Source organism: Pecten maximus, chromosome 3 (genome assembly GCF_902652985.1).
Source record: "Pecten maximus chromosome 3, xPecMax1.1, whole genome shotgun sequence".
NCBI classification, from domain to species: Eukaryota; Metazoa; Mollusca; class Bivalvia; order Pectinida; family Pectinidae; genus Pecten; species Pecten maximus.
The window spans coordinates 52,485,348-52,505,874 of record NC_047017.1 but is presented as its reverse complement, the minus strand read 5'-3'; the positions used below and the strand labels follow the sequence as shown (position 1 = coordinate 52,505,874).

The window sequence follows — 20,527 nt, the reverse complement described above, 5'->3', positions numbered from 1 at the left end:
GTTTGTTTTACCAGAAATGATTTTATCAGAATTTCCTAATCCCCTTTTGAACAACTGGCCCTGGTCATAGATGTGCGAGAGCTACGTTTACCATCTCGTCACAATATATTTGCACTTTGTGTCAATAGAATCGTATTAAGACGAAACATCTTTCAGAGTAGATGGAATCTTCTACCATCTCGGACACTACATTAGACAGTGCTAGTACGTTTCACATTGGTCATTAGTCTGATGAAGGTGACAGTGTAGTCATCGAAACGTCATGCTCTTTAATATCATATTGGTTGTGTCGCATAACTTCTATCATATATATTAAGCAGGTGCCCGATTTTTACAGCTCATTTCCGGCATAAGTTCCTGTGGTTACAACAAACAAGATGGCGGCAACATTAGCAAACTTCGTGCCAGGCAAATGAAAAACGTTCTTTTTCTGATACCGGTTTAAAAAGTTAACAGAGTTAAATATTACATAATCATCGGACTTAGATTTTAACAATGGCCCGACATGAAGTCGTTCATAGACGCCGACACCGACCTACATCTGTAGATTTCGGGGAACCAAAACAGCGATATGTTGATACTTGGGCGGGTACATTCGATACACAGTTGTATGGAGACGATATTCAGGCGCTGTGTCATAATACACAAATTAACAAGGAGCTCTTGAAGGAATCCATGAATATAAAAGGACCAAGAATGAAATACGTCTTACAAACAGACGAGGCAGTACCGGCGAAAAAAGGTAAATCTCGGGTACAGATAGCTACCAGTACTGTAGAATATGTATAGAGGATACATGGTCAATGTCTTAAGATATAAGCTGTATTTTGGCGAGGGTAAAGAAAGACAAAATTGGTGAGCCATCTTTCTGTCCCAAGCCAAAAATACAGCTTATATTTTAAGACACTGACCATGTATTCTATTCATCCTGCAATTAACAGTCATAAAAAATGGTCATTTTGAAGTGAAATTGTATCAATAATAATCCAAATATGTTCGCCTATTAAATGTTTTTTCACTTATTTAGTAGTAGACTTATTGAATAGACGCACGTGCTAAGATTCCAAAATACAGATGTTTGCCGTCACTGCCGTATATAGCAAAACTATATATGGTGGGTGTATTCCGACAATGCGGTGGCAGTTGTAGGATAAAATCAGATATATGAGTATGTTTATAGAAAAACAAACCAGTCCAATGATCACACGGATGTCAGTAATTATGCAAAGAGTTCACCTAAACATAGATAATCAAGTATTGGAAATATTACACTAATGCCTACAATTAATAAGGTTTTGGTGATTTTAATATTAGCTATAATGCTTTTTAATTAGCTGTGCACATGGTTTATATATAGGACAGTGATCATAAGAACTGTCAATTATCAACTGCAAGAAGTTTATGTTTGTCCATGAAACAATTTTTTTATCATCTACAGCTGCCAAAGATTCGCCTGTCCATACCGCATGGCATGATACCAATGTGATGTTTACCAGTTCTGCAGTATTAGACAATCTCAAAAAACCAGGATTGATTACAGAGGACATGGAGACAGAGTCTGTTATAGCTCAGAATTATGGAGGTGACAACAGGAAAACCTATACTACTGCTGCACAATTATAAACCTCATGTAGTCTATGTATTTTTACTGTTAAAGCCACATACTCCCAAACAACCTATTCAACAACAACAAATTCAAGTTGCACACATGTATTAATGGCAATCCAAGATGCTCATTCACGCTCTCCTAACATTAAAATGACCACGGGCCTGGACGCTTGACTGGGGGGGGGGGGGGGGGGGGGGGTGATGGTCCTTGAGACATCAGTGTATAAAAATAACTCGCCGCATTTATATTTATCGCGAGATTTGTCACGGAGCCGAGAACAAGGCTATAACAACAAACACTGCACATAAGCTACACACATGGCCGTTGTTTACATATCGAGCATACATGAACTTTGTCTAATAATGCGCTTTCATTTAAACATGTTAACAGAATATTCGCGTAATACCCAGTTAACTGAACAAAATAAACAAACATAGTTTACATCGAAATACTTAATTTTAAAATGTAGCAATATACATACAACAAAACATCGATCAATTGTAGACCAGTGAAGTTGACTATGTTCAAAAGCTAACCAGCAATCCTTCGAGTCTATTCCCTTTTCTTCTCTCGCTAAGTTCCAATGAATAATTTCCTTTCCTAAGGAAATACTCGGGTTTTGCCGATTCGACATACTTTTGCGTCTTTTATTTAGCAGAATATGTCTGCGTTCTCGCAGGTCCATGCTTTTGGCGTTCTGCCATTTTGTATGGACTGTAAAACCCGCCGTTGCATTGTGGGACTAATTTTCAGAGAAACTTGGTCCAGCATCCACAGTTATTATTTTTGGGAATTCCCCGTATACTTTCATAAATACACATTTTCTTTCAGTTTCTGATTCACGATAATCTGTTAGGTATGTATCAAGTCCAAAAACTGTAAAAAGCTCAAAATGTAAACATTGATATATGTTTCTTTAGGAGTATGTGGCTTTAAAGTACCCAACATAATTCTCTAACAAATATGCAGCTTAGCAACAAAGAGACTACACAGGGTGACAAGATATTTTTACATGCATAGAGCAAGGGTATGTAAATTTGCACACCTGGCAATTTTTTTAGTTTTTCCTCTATGTGGTCGATGACAATGCTCTTTTGTTTATATGCTGACAAATGCCAGACTTTCACTGAAATTTTGCCATTTTAGATATAATCTTTTCAGATTAAGTTTGTAATGAAAACAGAATTCGACTGATAAAAAGTTATGACTCTAGATCTCTTGCAATAAGATTGGTATCAGATGATTAAATGTCTTATTTAAAACAATTAATCCCAGTGGTTGATTGGAATATGCATTTGCACATATTTAGGGAAAATATATATCCTTTGATCAAAACATAATAAAAACTGCAATACATATTGGCTTGTTTACATTACCTCACTAGGGAGCTGCCATATCATTTAAAGCAGATATATGCCAATATGGCAGTAAATCGACACTTTCCATATTCACAACTTTTCTGTTTTTAAAGATTATTTCAATCATGGCATTGGGCTTAATCTTACTTTAAGATGTTGTTTGCCTACAAATTGGTTGAAAGCTATTTTTATAAACAAAATTAAAGGTGGAGTTAGGTGGGTGTGCAAAACTACAAATTCAGAAATAAACACATGTTAACAACAGCTCCCATGTGCAGTGATATACATATGCACATCAGGTTACACACTTGTAAGTTACGAAGCATTTGTACATCTAAGTGAAGTGTTAGGTTTTCTTTCTCAATTTGAAATTAATTTGATGGAATGTATTTAAATACATACCAAAATTGTGCAAAATTATGTCCCCCACTCTATCATAAATACTGCATGTACTTATGATAAAACAATTACCTTAAGTAAATTCATATCATATTAAGTAAAATATATATTTATTTCAATGTAGGGTTTTATTGAGATATATATTTTCCTGATGAATTGTTGTTTTGTTATTCAAGTCAGTATGAAATTTAAGGTTGTTTTATACATTTTGTATATATAATATATATCTATATCTTAATATGTGAGTATGATGTTGATAGTTGAATCAGACTTGGATGTTATACATAATTTCTTGAATAAAAATTTAATATTTGCTTTAGATATAAGTTATCACTATAGTACAATATGCTGATAAAATTTTATCCAAGATTTAATTAAAGATTATCTGAAGATTTTTATTTTTTGCAAGTAGAAATGCGTTAATTAGTGGTACTGGCTGTCTGATGACCTTTGTAATGTAGTTGTAAAGGTTTAATTGTAAACTTTGGATAACTTAAAACATTGATACAAATGTTTGAGAGTATATTATGAATAATCATTAGTACTAGTATAAGTTGTGATCCTAGATAATTATATTTCTTGTTTCCTTTCAGGAAAATATGTCAACAAGTTCTGTTATTTTTGTTCTACTATGGAGGAACATGAACGACATATGCTGCTTCAGGTTAGTTGTTTCAAAGAGAAAGATATTCTTCAACTTGTGTTACTCAATGATTAGAGTATTTATAACTCTTGCTATATGTATAATGGTAAAAAAACTTATTGTTATTTATTGATATGAATAGGGATTTAAAACTTCTTGTTTTCACAGAAATATTTATGATAATTTGATGATATTTTAACATTTTGTTGTTACTACACACATCAGAGGAAGAAACGTCCAGTGACAGCACGCCCTAAAATTGAATATATTGCTCCTCGTCCAAGAGTGAAGAAGAAGAATGAGGAAGAAGAAAGAATCCCTGTTCATGAAAATCTCTATAAAGTTGATGTTTATACCGGAGACATTGAATTGGCTGGGACTACCGCTAATGTAAGGTTATTACTAAAAGTTATAATTCTGATGGTCATCATGCAATGAAAGATTAATTTAACCTACATTATGGAAATTTGTTTTGTAGAATTTTCTTTATGATGAGGATATATTTTCTAGTAATGTTCTGACCTAAAACATGAAAAACTGTACAAAAGTATAAATGGGACATTTATTATTTTTCTGCTTAAACAGAAATTAGGATTGTATGCTATGTCATTATAGTCATGAGTGCATTTAAAAGCTTTTGTCATGATTCCAACTATTTAATTTTTGTTTGAAAATTTTGATTTATTAGATTAGAACAACAGTAGTAGCATATGCCCCCCCGCCCCCAACAACAACAACAACCCCTCCCCCTAAAAACCAAACCAATTGACCAGACTGAACTGGAGTATCAATGATCATTTATTTCAGGTGTCGATTACCATTGTGGGAGACAAAGAGGTTCTAGACAAGACCAAACTGACCAAAGGTAGAGGGTCATCTAACTTCTGCTTCATGATGAATACAAAAGAAACCTTTTACCTAAAGGGGCCAAGATTAGGAGTATTACGCATGGTCACTATTGAGGTAAGTGACGCGGAGAGAGAAACAACAGAATGATTGTACTACCGAGATCTGATATATCATGGTCACTATTGAGGTAAGCAACGCGGAGAGAAAAACAACAGAATGATTGTACTACCGAGATCTGAGATATCATGGTCACTATTGAGGTAAGCAACGCGGAGAGAGAAACAACAGAATGATTGTACTACCGAGATCTGAGATATCATGGTCACTATATTGAGGTAAGCAACGCGGAGAGAGAAACAACAGAATGATTGTACTACCGAGATCTGAGATATCATGGTCACTATTGAGGTAAGCAACGCGGAGAGAAAAACAATGATTGTACTACCGAGATCTGAGATATCACTTCATATATTTTTCTACTAAAGAACATTTACATATATAGTACAACTCAGGAAGCTAAAGTGAAAACAATGATTTAATTTCAAATGTCAACATTGGAAAATAAAAATGCCTAGGTCCTAACTGGAGATCCACCCATCACATGTAGTTTATTTTCTTTGTAAACTCGTGTTCAGATTCATTTTGTTTTACAAACTCATGTGCAGTATTGTTTTGAGTCAAAATTCAAAATGATGATGAACCTTCCCATATATAACTGATACAAAATTCACTTGAAATAGAAAGAAAATAAATACATTTGTATACATGTATTTGTTACGCTATACATTGTACTCCTTAATCATGTGTGTGTATGATGTGTTGTTGTGGAACTGTGTTTCCAACAATATCTTTTGAATGATACACCACAGACACTGACGCGCCCAGTCCAGGCCATTGTTACCGGGTAATAGATGTTATTAGCTCACCGGTTACGAGTAACTGAGAGCTAATGCTGTCACCCAGGCGTCGGCGTCGGCGTCGGCGTCCCACCCCAAAACTTTAAAGTTTTTGGGGTAAGTTTTTGGAAAGCTTGTAAGTCCATAAATATACACCTCCTGCCCTTCTAATTTGGTTTATACATTCATTAGAGGTCTAGGAGTGATGTTATGGCAAAATCATGCAGAAAAATATTGTGATTTTTTCGCATTTTACCATTTTGTGGACTTAACTTTTTTAGCACCAAAACCCACATTAAAGTTTTTGGAGTAAGTTTTTGGAAAGCTTGTAAGTCCAAAAGTATACACCTCATGCCCTTCTAAATTGGTTTATACATCCATTAGAGGTCTAGGAGCGATATTATGTGACATACAATTTCAAAATGACATGCTTATACATACATAAAAAATGAATGCATAGTGTGATTGCTGCCACCGGTGAGCTTTCGCAATCATTGATTGCACTTGTTTTGGGTTTGTTGACAGCATGATGGTATGGAGAAAAAACATTCATGGTATTTAGAGAAAATAAATGTTACGGACATGAAGACTGGACAAGAGTGGACATTCTACTGTAAGAACTGGCTCTCTCTACACATCCCGGACTACTGTATGAAGCGGGATCTGATGGGAGAGGAGAAACAGATTCCTCAGGAAGGTAAGATAATAATTTCTCACAGTGATGAAAAGTCATCTTAGTTCTTGCTGCAAACTTGGCTTGAGGTTGCATAGCAATGGCTACATTTAACTTTTTATATTTGTATGTACCAGTACTTTTTTTTTTTTTTTTTTGACATATTTTGTATTTATACATGTTTCCTTTGTTTGATGTTGTTTAGTTTAATACCCTTTTCCTCGCCATCTGTTCGCCCTATTGACCAATTAAGTGTTGATGGCCATTAGGAATATGATAATAATAATTGGCTAGAGGTATTATCACTTATAAACCATACATACTAGAGTGTTACAACAACTGACTCGGTCAGCTCATGTGACAGTATGTCACATTCCACTCCTTAAAAATAATGGAGCCAAGGCCCCAAAAGAGTAGTACACTGTATATAAAGTTAACATTCAGCATTTTTCACTTAAGAATATTCTATTGTTCATATCTTAGATAGAATATGAATTGAGCAACAGGAAAAGCCTATGGAACCACCCTCCTTAAAGGTCTACCAGTCATCACAACTTTTTATCTAAGTCTATATTTTTATCTAAGTCTATATGGGCAATCATTATGTGATGATTGCATGTCGATATGCAATTATATTCAGAAAAAAACCTTGTTATTCAGAATATGTTATAACGGTAACGACGGGGAAGAAGATGATGTCCGGGACTGATGCCAACATCTTCGTCACTCTGTATGGGTCACAGGGCGAGAGCAAGAAAATCCTTCTGGTCGACAAAACATCAGGGAAGAAGGCATTCGAGAAGGGAAAGTCTGATGTATTCGCAGTCGCAATGCCATCTCTGGGAGATCTTAGGAAACTAAGGTATAAACTCAATGGAATACATGATTGTTTTGGACCAAACATGTACATGTACAAACACATGTATACAAACAAACACATACAAACAAACACATGTATACAAACAAACACATACAAACAAACACATGTACATTCAGATTCTGTTTTGTCAATATAAAAATGAATATCTTAAAAAAATACCTGTGACGGATGAATAAAATAAAAGTTTTAGTTTAATCTGTAATACATTTTAATTTTGTTTTCTAGGATTGAACATGATGACAAAGGGTTTGCCTCAAGTTGGTATCTTAGCAATGTAGGTATACTAAGTTATGTATACATGTAAATAAATGAATTAGTGATTGATAGCAATGTAGGTATACTTAGTTATGTATATATGTACATGTAAATAAATGAATTAGTGATTGATGGAACAGGTAGAATTTGGTAGATCATCTAGAAAGCTTTTTATTTTCTTAAAATATGTATATGTCATACAGAATACATATATTTGTGTACAATGTATACATCTATAATGTTGGAAGTTAATGTAAGATTGGAATTAATTGATAATACCATGTAACTTATGATTTCCTGTATAATATGTTACTGAACAGCCAGTATTTCTAGATCTGAAGGTATGTACTTAGCATGATAACCTTTCCTCACCTACAGGTATAGTTATAGAACTGCTGCTTCATCCTAAGGCTCACGTCTAAACACAAAGTGCATGATCACCAAACTACTGGAAAATTGTTTTATGCATGATGTTTATTATCATTTAGTTTATGTTTTTGATAGAAAAAAGTGCCACACCAGTTTTGGGTTCCATCAATTCATCACAATACAAATATTTTTGTATGTGTTGTGCTCACAGTTGAAACTAGAATGTACCTGGTGTTATGCTCACAGTTGAAACTAGAATTATTTAATTGTACCTGGTGTTAAGTTCACAGTTGAAACTAGAATGTACCTGTTGGATTTTCAGGTTTACAGAATGTCACAAAACGGCTCTAAAGTCGGATACTTAGTCTGGTTATATTTATGATATGAATTTAAGTGGTATTAAAATTTCTGTTTGAATGGAAATGATCAGAAAACTATCCAAGTAAAATGCCTTGTGTATATATGCAACACTAGCAAATTTTCTCTCCATTTTCTTCTGGAAGTCGGATCATGAAATTCTACAATAGATGTCTTTGTGATATGGGTAGATTTTAATTTGTTAACCAATTACCACAAACCCCTCAAGTCTCCTCATAGGTCTCACATACATCTGAAAAAATCATCTACAAGATGCATTTATAAATCTGATAAAAGCAATATATTCTGTGTATCGGTTGAAACAGATCTCTAATATCTTACAAATATTTATTGTCATAACAATTTATGAATTTTGAAATGACAATGATAATCATTATTTTTCTGGAAAAATATGGAAAATATGTCGCATCTAGTCCATGAAGAAGTGTGAGCTTTGATATTGAAGATTTGATACTAATCTACTTTTTTTTCCACTTAAAGATTGAAGTTTTCCTCAGCTCCAACAGAGCTCAGAAGTACTATTTCCTATACAATGGATGGATCGGTAAAGATGTTGGCGATGGTAAACTCTACCGTGATATCAAGGCACAGAAATTTCTTCCCAAAGAGCTCACCTCAGGTAGATATTTACTTTCCCTTACATAAAAATGTACAGTAACGTGCCAAAAGTATTCGGTCACATAATATTCTTACTATATATTTTATGCATTTTAACAAATTTTCAATAATTTTTTATGACTTCGTTTTTCAATGTATTTTCTTGTAATTCCATACACTAGTAGACAATTGTTAGCTCATTCACCTGAAATTTTCGACATACTTTTCCGCTGCTTAATTTTCCTAAAATAGATATATATAAGCATGTTGCCCGAAGTGTGACGTCACTTTGTTCTTTATTCTTACTCAATAGTTTCATTGCTACTTTTTTTAGAACTTAAACATGCAATATTTCTTGAAATCAGCTACAGAAATTTATGCAAATATTATCAGAGGAAACAGCAAATAATTATTTACATGTATGTTAAATTTCAATAAATTCTGTTGAAAAAACGAAGTGGTAAAAATTAATTGAATATTTGTCAAAATAGCATGAAATATATTATAGTAAAAATATTGCCTGACCGAATACTTTTGGCACGTTACTGTAAATCATCTACACTGTGTGAGTGACCAAATATTGTCATCTAATTACACGGTACTTTAATGAGCAATCAATAACTAACTATGTACATGTATATACAATGTATGTGGAAATATTTATAGATAAAGGCTTGTGTTAAAAGATCTGATCATTTTCTTAGAAGACCTATTCATTTAGAAATAGTAAAATTAATGTTTAAGAATTTAATTTTAGAAAATTTAGAAATGGAAATAAGAGATCAATCACAGTTTTTTTTTAAATATTTTTTTTTAAAGAAAATACAATTAATTTGAAAAGTTTTATGATGTTGAATAAATCAGTTAGTGATAAAAAATAAACAACTGTTAGATACTGTGAATTAAACTGTTATATGAAATCATTAAAATCCCATGATGATAGAAGATAATTTTTTTTTTAGATATTTGAATTAATTGAATTCGGACATTATTTCATCATATTGGACTGAGAATTATTAGTTATTTTTGAAATGCAGAAGCACAATACATCATAATATTCAACAATCACAGTAGGTGCTTAAATAAAGGTCAAGGTCATAACAAAACTGGTCGTCATAGCAATTCAGAGGAAATGGCAATAAGGGATATTGTGTCTTGGCATATTTTTTCTTCTTTCCCACCTGGGTCAAAGTTCACTTTAGGTCATATACATGTATCAGGATATAATATAAAGCCTAGATCAAATCCTTATTGCATACAACAAACTGATTTAAAAAAAATAAAAATAAATAGATAAATAGATAATATCAAGACATTTTGTAAAAATATTTCACAAGATTGTAATTTTCTGAGAAAAGGAACATTTTCTCAGTTAAAAATAGTTAGATTTTGAACTCGACACAGTGTGTTAAGTATATACTATACAATGTTGTGTTTACAGATGGAAGAGGTAAAGTATTACGTCCATGTGTGTTGTTCCGTTTTACACTGTAATACAGCTACACTGTTATACAGTTACACTTAAGTTAAATGTCATCACATGTGATGTAGATGCAGTTTCTGGATATATTTGTATATTTACAAACATAGTTTTTTAATGATGGCGGTTGGTAGCATGGTATCTTATAAAAACAACTTTATTATACTGGTGAGAAAATAATGGGAGGGAACACATGTCACTGTACTAATATTGGGAACAAAATGATCAATATATATTGATAGATATGTTTATAACATCTACATCACAAACACCTGATGTCCACCAGCACAATTCCCCGGGTGATGGTCCAAGTCATATTAAAATGTCTTCAGACTAGAAGATTTGTTATGATGAATGCTTGTTGAAATATTGTGTTAAGATTGTTCAGGATACAACACAATGTAAAACACAGGGGCTAAAATATACTGTGGCTGTCCAAACATCAAGGCTGTAGATTACAGAACTGATTACTATATTCAAAATTCTCCCAAAATATATAAAAACCCCTGTGTCATGAACTATTTCACTGACTGTTCACTGTCCTGTATTGCATATTGCTTTTTAAAAAAAAAACATGCCTGTCACGTCAGACCAATGACGTTAAACCCATCACCTTAGACCCGTCACATTAGGCTCATCACTTTAGGCCAGTCACATTAGGCCCATCACGTTAGACCTGTCACTTTAGGCCCATCATGTTAGACCTGTCACAATAGACCTGTCACGTTATAGACCTGTCACGTTAGAGACCTGTCACGTTATAGACCTGTCACGTTATATACTTGTCATGTTATAGACCTGTCACGTTATAGACCTGTCACGTTATAGACCTGTCACATTATATACTTGTCATGTTATAGACCTGTCACGTTATAGACCAGTCACATTATAGACCTGTCATGTTATAGACCAGTCACTATAGACCTGTCATGTTATAGACCTGTCATGTTATAGACCTGTCACGTTATAGACCTGTCATGTTATAGACCTGTCATGTTATAGACCTGTCACGTTATAGACCTGTCACGTTATAGACCTGTCGTGTTATAGACCTGTCATGTTATAGACCTGTCATGTTAGACCTGTCACGTTATAGACCTGTCATGTTAGACCTGTCACGTTATAGACCTGTCATGTTATAGACCTGTCATGTTATAGACCTGTCATGTTATAGACCTGTCATGTTAGACCTGTCACGTTATAGACCTGTCATGTTATAGACCTGTCACGTTATAGACCTGTCACGTTATAGACCTGTCACGTTATAGACCTGTCATGTTATAGACCTGTCACGTTATAGACCTGTCACGTTATAGACCTGTCATGTTAGACCTGTCACATTATAGACCTGTCATGTTATAGACCTGTCATGTTGTAGACCTGTCATGTTATAGACCTGTCACGTTATATATAGACCTGTCACGTTATAGACCTGTCACATTATAGACCTGTCACATTATAGACCTGTCATGTTATAGACCTGTCATGTTATAGACCTGTCACGTTATAGACCTGTCATGTTATAGACCTGTCACGTTATAGACCTGTCACGTTATAGACCTGTCATGTTAGACCTGTCATGTTATAGACCTGTCACGTTATAGACTTGTCACGTTATAGACCTGTCACGTTATAGACTTGTCACGTTATAGACCTGTCACATTATAGACCTGTCACGTTATAGACCTGTCATATTAGACCTGTCACGTTATAGACCTGTCATGCTATAGACCTGTCACTTTATAGACCTGTCACGTTATAGACCTGTCATGTTATAGACCTGTCACGTTATAGACCTGTCACGTTATAGACCTGTCATGTTATAGACCTGTCATGTTATAGACCTGTCACGTTATAGACCTGTCATGTTATAGACCTGTCACAATAACCTGTCATGTTATAGACCTGTCACGTTATAGACATGTCACAATAACCTGTCACGTTATAGACCTGTCACGTTATAGACCTGTCATGTTATAGACCTGTCATGTTATAGACCTGTCACATTATAGACCTGTCACGTTATAGACCTGTCATGTTATAGACCTGTCACATTATAGACATGTCATGTTATAGACCTGTCACGTTATAGACCTGTCACGTTATAGACCTGTCATGTTATAGACCTGTCACGTTATAGACCTGTCATGTTATAGACCTGTCATGTTATAGACCTGTCACATTATAGACCTGTCACATTATAGACCTGTCACGTTATAGACCTGTCATGTTATAGACCTGTCACATTATAGACCTGTCATGTTATAGACCTGTCATGTTATAGACCTGTCATGTTATAGACCTGTCATGTTATATACCTGTCATGTTATAGACCTGTCATGTTATAGACCTGTCACGTTATAGACCCGTCACATTATAGACCTGTCATGTTATAGACCTGTCACGTTATAGACATGTCATGTTATAGACCTGTCATGTTATAGACCTGTCACGTTATAGACCTGTCATGTTATAGACCTGTCATGTTATAGACCTGTCACGTTATAGACCTGTCATGTTATAGACCTGTCACGTTATAGACATGTCATGTTATAGACCTGTCACGTTATAGACCTGTCACGTTATAGACCTGTCACGTTATAGACCTGTCACGTTATAGACCTGTCACGTTATAGACCTGTCATGTTATAGACCTGTCACGTTATAGACCTGTCATGTTATAGACCTGTCATGTTATAGACCTGTCACGTTATAGACCTGTCACGTTATAGACCTGTCACGTTATAGACCTGTCATGTTATAGACCTGTCATGTTATAGACCTGTCACGTTATAGACATGTCATGTTATAGACCTGTCACGTTATAGACCTGTCACGTTATAGACCTGTCATGTTATAGACCTGTCACGTTATAGACATGTCACGTTATAGACCTGTCATGTTATAGACCTGTCACGTTATAGACATGTCACGTTATAGACCTGTCATGTTATAGACCTGTCATGTTAGACCTGTCATGTCATGTTATAGACCTGTCATGTTATAGACCTGTCACGTTATAGACCTGTCATGGACCTGTCACGTTATAGACCTGTCATGTTATAGACCTGTCACGTTATAGACCTGTCATGTTATATATAGACCTGTCATGTTATATATAGACCTGTCATGTTATAGACCTGTCATGTTATATATAGACCTGTCACGTTATAGACCTGTCACGTTATAGACCTGTCATGTTATAGACCTGTCACGTTATATATAGACCTGTCATGTTATAGACCTGTCATGTTATATATAGACCTGTCACGTTATAGACCTGTCACGTTATAGACCTGTCATGTTATAGACCTGTCACGTTATAGACCTGTCACGTTATAGACCTGTCATGTTATAGACCTGTCATGTTATAGACCTGTCATGTTATAGACCTGTCACGTTATAGACCTGTCACGTTATAGACCTGTCATGTTATAGACCTGTCACGTTATAGACCTGTCATGTTATAGACCTGTCACGTTATAGACCTGTCATGTTATATACCTGTCACGTTATAGACCTGTCACGTTATAGACCTGTCATGTTATAGACCTGTCACGTTATAGACCTGTCATGTTATAGACCTGTCACGTTATAGACCTGTCATGTTATATACCTGTCACATTATAGACCTGTCTCGTTATAGACCTGTCATGTTATAGACCTGTCATGTTATAGACCTGTCATGTTATATACCTGTCACATTATAGACCTGTCATGTTATAGACCTGTCACGTTATAGACCTGTCACGTTATAGACCTGTCACGTTATAGACCTGTCACGTTATAGACCTGTCACGTTATAGACCTGTCATGTTAGACATGTCATGATAGACCACAAGACAGGTAGACTTTTTGTTACAGTTGACTTACCTGTTCTGAATTCCTAGCAAATTGATAAATTCGCTGTTATACTCTAGATTGATATTTTAAAATACACATCACTTTGAATTGCCTAGGATTGACATTTTATAATGATTGAAATGTGTTGCCAACGGACATTTATGTGTCAGTTATGAAATCCACTTTTTTTACTTTTATTTTCAAAACCACTGGAAAATATAACATAGTTTACCAAACCTTGATTATCAAAGAAATAAAATGCAGTATTGGATCAGTGACATTTGTGGTGACATTAACACAAGTGTTTGTATAGTATATTTCTTTTCAGGCAACATTGTTCCAGTTCAACAAAAACGTAATTTTGACAAATCTTTAGATTGTTTTTAGGTGCTGCCCTGTCTTTTTATTTATTTTTTTTTACATTCCTGAATTTGTTATTGTTATTCAGCAATAAAGTTTTAGTTTTTTACTTTTGTCATGTTTTTAAGAAATAGACAGTAGCATGATTTACCACGGTAACTGATCAGGTAATCAGTCTCCTAATGCATTATCTCCCTTTGTTTCTGTGAGGTATGGTCCATCACATCACTGTTTACCCATTACACATAGCTCATGTGCTGACATCCCCCCCCCCCCCCTTTATCAAAACATATTGCTTTATTTAAGGATAATATCTAAATTAATCTGTCATTCATTGATTTATTTGACAAATTTGCTTTTGTTTATTATTATTGAATCACTTGGGGTATATGTCCCAAAGACAAAGTAATGGGGTATGTCATAGTGACAAGGTAATGGGGTATGTCCCAATGACAAGGTAATGGGGTATGTCCCAATGACAAGGTAATGGGGTATGTCCCAATGACAAGGTAATGGGGTATGTCCCAATGACAAGGTAATGGGGTACGTCCCAATGACAAGGTAATGGGGTACGTCCTAGTGACAAGGGGATGGGGTATGTCCTAGTGACAAGGTAATGGGGTATGTCCCAATGACAAGGTAATGGGGTATGTCCCAATGACAAGGTAATGGGGTATGTCCCAATGACAAGGTAATGGGGTACGTCCCAATGACAAGGTAATGGGGTACGTCCCAATGACAAGGTAATGGGGTATGTCCCAATCACAAGGTAATGGGGTACGTCCCAATGACAAGGTAATGGGGTACGTCCCAATGACAAGGTAATGGGGTACGTCCCAATGACAAGGTAATGGGGTATGTCCCAATGACAAGGTAATGGGGTATGTCCTAGTGACAAGGTAATGGGGTACGTCCCAGTGACAAGGTAATGGGTATGTCCCCAATGACAAGGTATGGGTATGTCCTAGTGACAAGGTAATGGGGTATGTCCTAGTGACAAGGTAATGGGGTACGTCCCAATGACAAGGTAATGGGTATGTCCCAATGACAAGGTAATGGGTATGTCCTAGTGACAAGGTAATGGGGTACGTCCTAGTGACAAGGTAATGGGGTATGTCCCAATGACAAGGTAATGGGGTACGTCCTAGTGACAAGGTAATGGGGTACGTCCCAGTGACAAGGTAATGGGGTATGTCCCAATGACAAGGTAATGGGGTATGTCCTAGTGACAAGGTAATGGGGTATGTCCTAGTGACAAGGTAATGGGGTATGTCCCAATGCAAAGGTAATGGGGATGTCCCAATGACAAGGTAATGGGGTATGTCCAATGACAAGGTAATGGGGTATGGTCCCAATGACAAGGTAATAGGGGTAGTCCCAATGACAAGGTAATGGGGTATGTCCCAAATGACAAGGTAATGGGTATGTCCCAATGACAAGGTAATGGGGTACGTCCCAATGACAAGGTAATGGGGTACGTCCCAATGACAAGGTAATGGGGTACGTCCCAATGACAAGGTAATGGGGTATGTCCTAGTGACAAGGTAATGGGGTATGTCCCAATGACAAGGTAATGGGGTATGTCCTAGTGACAAGGTAATGGGGTATGTCCCAATGACAAGGTAATGGGGTATGTCCCAATGACAAGGTAATGGGGTATGTCCCAATGACAAGGTAATGGGGTATGTCCCAATCACAAGGTGATGGGGTATGTCCTAGTGACAAGGTAATGGGGTATGTCCCAATGCACAGGTGAATGGGGTACTGTCCCAGTGACAAGGTAATGGGGTATGTCCCAATGACAAGGTAATGGGGTACGTCCCAATGACAAGGTAATGGGGTACGTCCAATGACAAGGTAATGGGGTATGTCCCAATCACAAGGTGATGGGGTATGTCCTAGTGACAAGGTAATGGGGTATGTTTCAATGGCAAGGTAATGGGGTATGTTTCAATGGCAAGGTAATGGGGTACGTCCCAATGACAAGGTAATGGGGTATGTCCCAATGACAAGATGATGGGGTACGTCCCAATGACAAGGTAATGGGGTATGTCCCAATCACAAGGTAATGGGGTTACGTCCTAGTGACAAGGTGATGGGGTATGTCCCAATAAGATTATGATGAGTACCATAAAACTCTGTTATAGATCAAATCCCTGTATGTATAGAAAAGAGGCATGCTATCGTCAGTGTTGTAGTATGTGGTCTATCTGTGTTACACCACATAGTTATTGATAGTTTATTAGACCGTAGTGCTATCGTCAGTGTTGTAGTATGTGGTCTATCTGTGTTATATACCACATACCTAGTTATTGATAGTTTATTAGACAGTAGTGCATGTGTTGTTAGTCGATTGTCTGCATGTCAGTGGAAATGGAATGCTTTATATGTACTATCATCAAAGTTTTAATTCATTCTGATGAAATACCGGTACACTGATTTTATATCAATAATACCAGGTCATTGACATAGTGTACATTGACTTGCTCTCTTCAGAAATTAAACAATAAAGCCAGGATTTCATTTCTCTTAAAAAGATATTTTGAAGTTTGTTTTCAATTCCAAATGATACTTAAACACATCAACTAATCTTTTATATTTGTATCAGTTCTAATATGTAAAATCCTCTTTACTTTCCCAATTCTTACAGCAAATTGAACAACTGTTATTTTGTTTATAAGTAAAAGAAATAAATACAATGATAGATGATGTTTTTTTGTTGATTCCTGATTTTGTTTACTGTATATCAGGGTCTCGTACAACATACCAGATAACAGTGAAAACAGGAAACGTCAGGTATGCAGGGACGGACGCTAATGTCTTCGTCAAGATCTACGGTGAAAAGGGATCTACCAAGAAACTTAAGTTAGATGACTCAAAGAATAACTTTGAGAGGGACATGACTGATGATTTTACAGTAAGTAGAGTTTGGGTGTTATCAAACTTAATACATTGACAAAGTTGGAGAGATGAAACATTTCTGTGTCGACCATCTGATAATGGTGGGCTATTCGAATTCCCCTGTCCTTGGTCTGGTGTCCATGGTCTGGTGTCCTTGGTCTGTTGTCCATGGTCTGGTGTCCATGGCCTGATGTCCATGGTCCGTCGTCTGTAAACAATCCATGTTATTGCTATATCTTGAAAAGTACTAGAGGAATAATTCTCAAAATTCACTTTCCCAGTAGCTTCCAGTTGTTTATGTTATCAGTTTATTAAGAAGAGAAAAAGAAAGAAGGGAAATTTAGTGAAGAGAAGATGAGTCTGACATAGAAACAATAAAGATCTTCAATGGTGGGTGCCAAGATCCCTCTGTGATCTGCTGTTTACCATTAATACTATTAATACATTTGTAGATATTCATATGGTATTCCGCTGTTATTGATAGAATTCAGATTGCAATCACAGTCCAATCTACATTCAAAAATTTGACCAGCCTTTATAGACAGGTTTGACTGTAGTAGAGTTATGGCCCCTTGGTTTTCCTGACAAGCAGTCTTTATATACAGGTTTGACTGTAGTAGAGTTATGGCCCCTTGGTTTTCTTGACAAGCAGCCTTTATATACAGGTTTGACTGTAGTAGAGTTATGGCCCCTTGGTTTTCCTGACAAGCAGTCTTTATAGACAGGTTTGACTGTAGTAGAGTTATGGCCCCTTGGTTTTCTTGACAAGCAGTCTTTATAGACAGGTTTGACTGTAGTAGAGTTATGGCCCCTTGGTTTTCTTGACAAGCAGCCTTTATATACAGGTTTGACTGTAGTAGAGTTATGGCCCCTTGGTTTTCCCGGCAATTAGCCTTTGTAGACAGGTTTGACTGTAGTAGAGTTATGGCCCCTTGGTTTTCCTGACAAGCAGTCTTTATAGACAGGTTTGACTGTAGTAGAGTTATGGCCCCTTGGTTTTCTTGACACGCAGTCTTTATAGACATGTTTGACTGTAGTAGAGTTATGGCCCCTTGGTTTTCCTGACAAGCAGTCTTTATAGACATGTTGGACTGTAGTAGAGTTATGGCCCCTTGGTTTTCCTGACAAGCAGTCTTCATAGACAGGTTTGACTGTAGTAGGATTATATGACCCCTTAGTTTTCCTGACAATTAGCCTTTGTAGATAGGTTTGACTGTAGTAGAGTTATGGCCCCTTGGTTTTCCTGACAAGCAGCCTTTATATACATGTTGGACTGTAGTAGAGTTATGGCCCCTTGGTTTTCCTGACAAGCAGCCTTTATAGACAGGTTTGACTGTAGTAGAGTTATGGTCCCTTGTTTTTTTTTAACATTTTCTAATTTCTCACAGGTGGAAGAAGTTGATGTGGGAAGCATGACTAAGATCTTGGTAGGCCATGACAACGCTGGAGTAGGGGCCGGCTGGTTCTTAGATTATGTAAGTACTGACAATAGACCAGCTATTCTTAACAGATTTTATAAGTCAATAATAGCTCTCTCTTGACTTCCATACATATACTCCAGAAATTGTGTTTGCTTGCTAATGGAATCTATGTCATTCACCCAGGCAAAACAACTAAAGTTTTTTTTAAATGTTATTTTCTAATTGATTGAGGATTTGTTCCAAACATTTTTATAGATCAAAGTTATTTTCACAACTGTTTATGTGTGTTATGTTTTAGAAATCTAAGAACTCTTCATAATAAATCATATCACACAATGAAATCTAATTTCAATTTCAATTTTTTTTTTTCCAGATTTATTTAAAACTTAACAAAGGCCTTTATTTTAATTGGAATGAAATTGATTGATATGGTGTGTCATTTTGAAATATTCAGATCAAGATAACCCGTCAAATTCATCGAGCAGAACAGGAGAAATACCTAAAAAAGGTGAAACTAGAAATGAAGAAAAGACAGCTGAAAAAGAAACAGAATGAATTGGATTCCTTAGAAGATGGAATGAAAAACATGGGAAGCCGTCCTCGGAGTGCTCTGAGGAGAGGCTCAGGAGAAGATCTAGTTTCTCAAGGCAGAAGTTCGAAAAGAAGAGGCTCTTCTTCCCAGGATCAAATACTGGAAAACAGGCTTTCTGTGAGGCGAGGTGAGGGAAAAGGTGATTCCAGAAAAAATAAGAAAAATCGAGACTCATCCAGTTCTGATTCATCTGATTCATCCAGTGAAGAGGAATCTGATGGATGATAAGAGAAGAAAGAATAGAAAAGGAAAGAAAAATCAAAAGGAGAAACGAAAAGAAGAGGAATTGGTATTTAAGGTTCCGCTGTACGAAACTTGTCAGTTTGTTTGTAAGAAATGGTTGGCACAAGACGAAGGTGATGGATTGTATGAACGAGATTTAGAGGCCAAAAGTAAAGAAATGTTTTATAAGGACACATAGTGGATCAAGCAAAATAGAGATGAATTCAGTAAAAGTAGATATAGGGGATCAAGTGAAATAGAGATAATCCAGTAAGTAGATAGATTTAATTTTTATTGTTAATTTCTACTTAAAAAAGAACTGAAATGTAACAGTGTATCTCCTAAATTGGTGGACTCTTCATTAAATATCACAGTTTAGTTTTACTTTAATAATTACCTCATGTTCCTTAGATATATTGTATATATATGCTTCACTGTAGTCTGTTCCAGGAATGATTTTATTTGAAGGGTGGAATAGGTCCTACTGTAGGCTGTTTTAGGGGTAATTTTATTGGAAGGGTGGAATAGGTCCTTTTTGAGAGGCCCTCCACCCATAAAATATTGAAACTGATCAATATTTCTGGTAAATGTACAATATGTTTGTATTCCTGATTCAAACTACAGTGTGACCATAAAATCCATCCCCTGCCATTCAATTAATTATGGCATAGCCTACATTTCTAATCAGGGTAAATTAGAGCTAATTGATATACATGTACATTGTATCTTCCATGTATACATGTAAATGGAAATCAATGTTTTGTTTAGAAATTAGATTTCTATCAATGTTTCACCTTTTTTC

General features: G+C 35.9%; 1 protein-coding gene across 2 annotated transcripts; it reads left to right on the top strand.

Moving 5' to 3' along the window:
* The first annotated feature begins 294 nt into the window (after positions 1-294).
* LOC117324536 (lipoxygenase homology domain-containing protein 1-like) lies at positions 295-19,775 on the top strand. Of its 2 annotated transcripts, XM_033880449.1 has the most exons (13): positions 295-742; positions 1,439-1,582; positions 3,960-4,030; positions 4,235-4,399; positions 4,817-4,972; positions 6,280-6,451; positions 7,088-7,289; positions 7,533-7,581; positions 8,790-8,928; positions 10,348-10,356; positions 17,340-17,506; positions 18,879-18,965; positions 19,366-19,775. In XM_033880449.1, the coding sequence occupies exons 1-13, from the start codon at positions 496-498 to the stop codon at positions 19,726-19,728; spliced, it is 1,971 nt and encodes a 656-aa protein (XP_033736340.1). In that variant the 5' UTR covers positions 295-495; the 3' UTR covers positions 19,729-19,775. The 2 variants fall into 2 exon arrangements, with proteins under 2 accessions (XP_033736340.1, XP_033736341.1); XM_033880450.1 differs by lacking the exon at positions 10,348-10,356.
* Positions 19,776-20,527: the final 752 nt, after the last annotated feature.

Coding starts and splice junctions, on each gene's coding strand:
- LOC117324536 (XM_033880449.1), top strand. CDS start 496: ATGGCCCGACATGAAGTCGTTCATAGACGCCGACACCGACCTACATCT. Junction 1,583..3,959: donor TATAGCTCAGAATTATGGAG/GTGACAACAGGA, acceptor GTTTCCTTTCAG/GAAAATATGTCAACAAGTTC. Junction 17,507..18,878: donor ACATGACTGATGATTTTACA/GTAAGTAGAGTT, acceptor AATTTCTCACAG/GTGGAAGAAGTTGATGTGGG.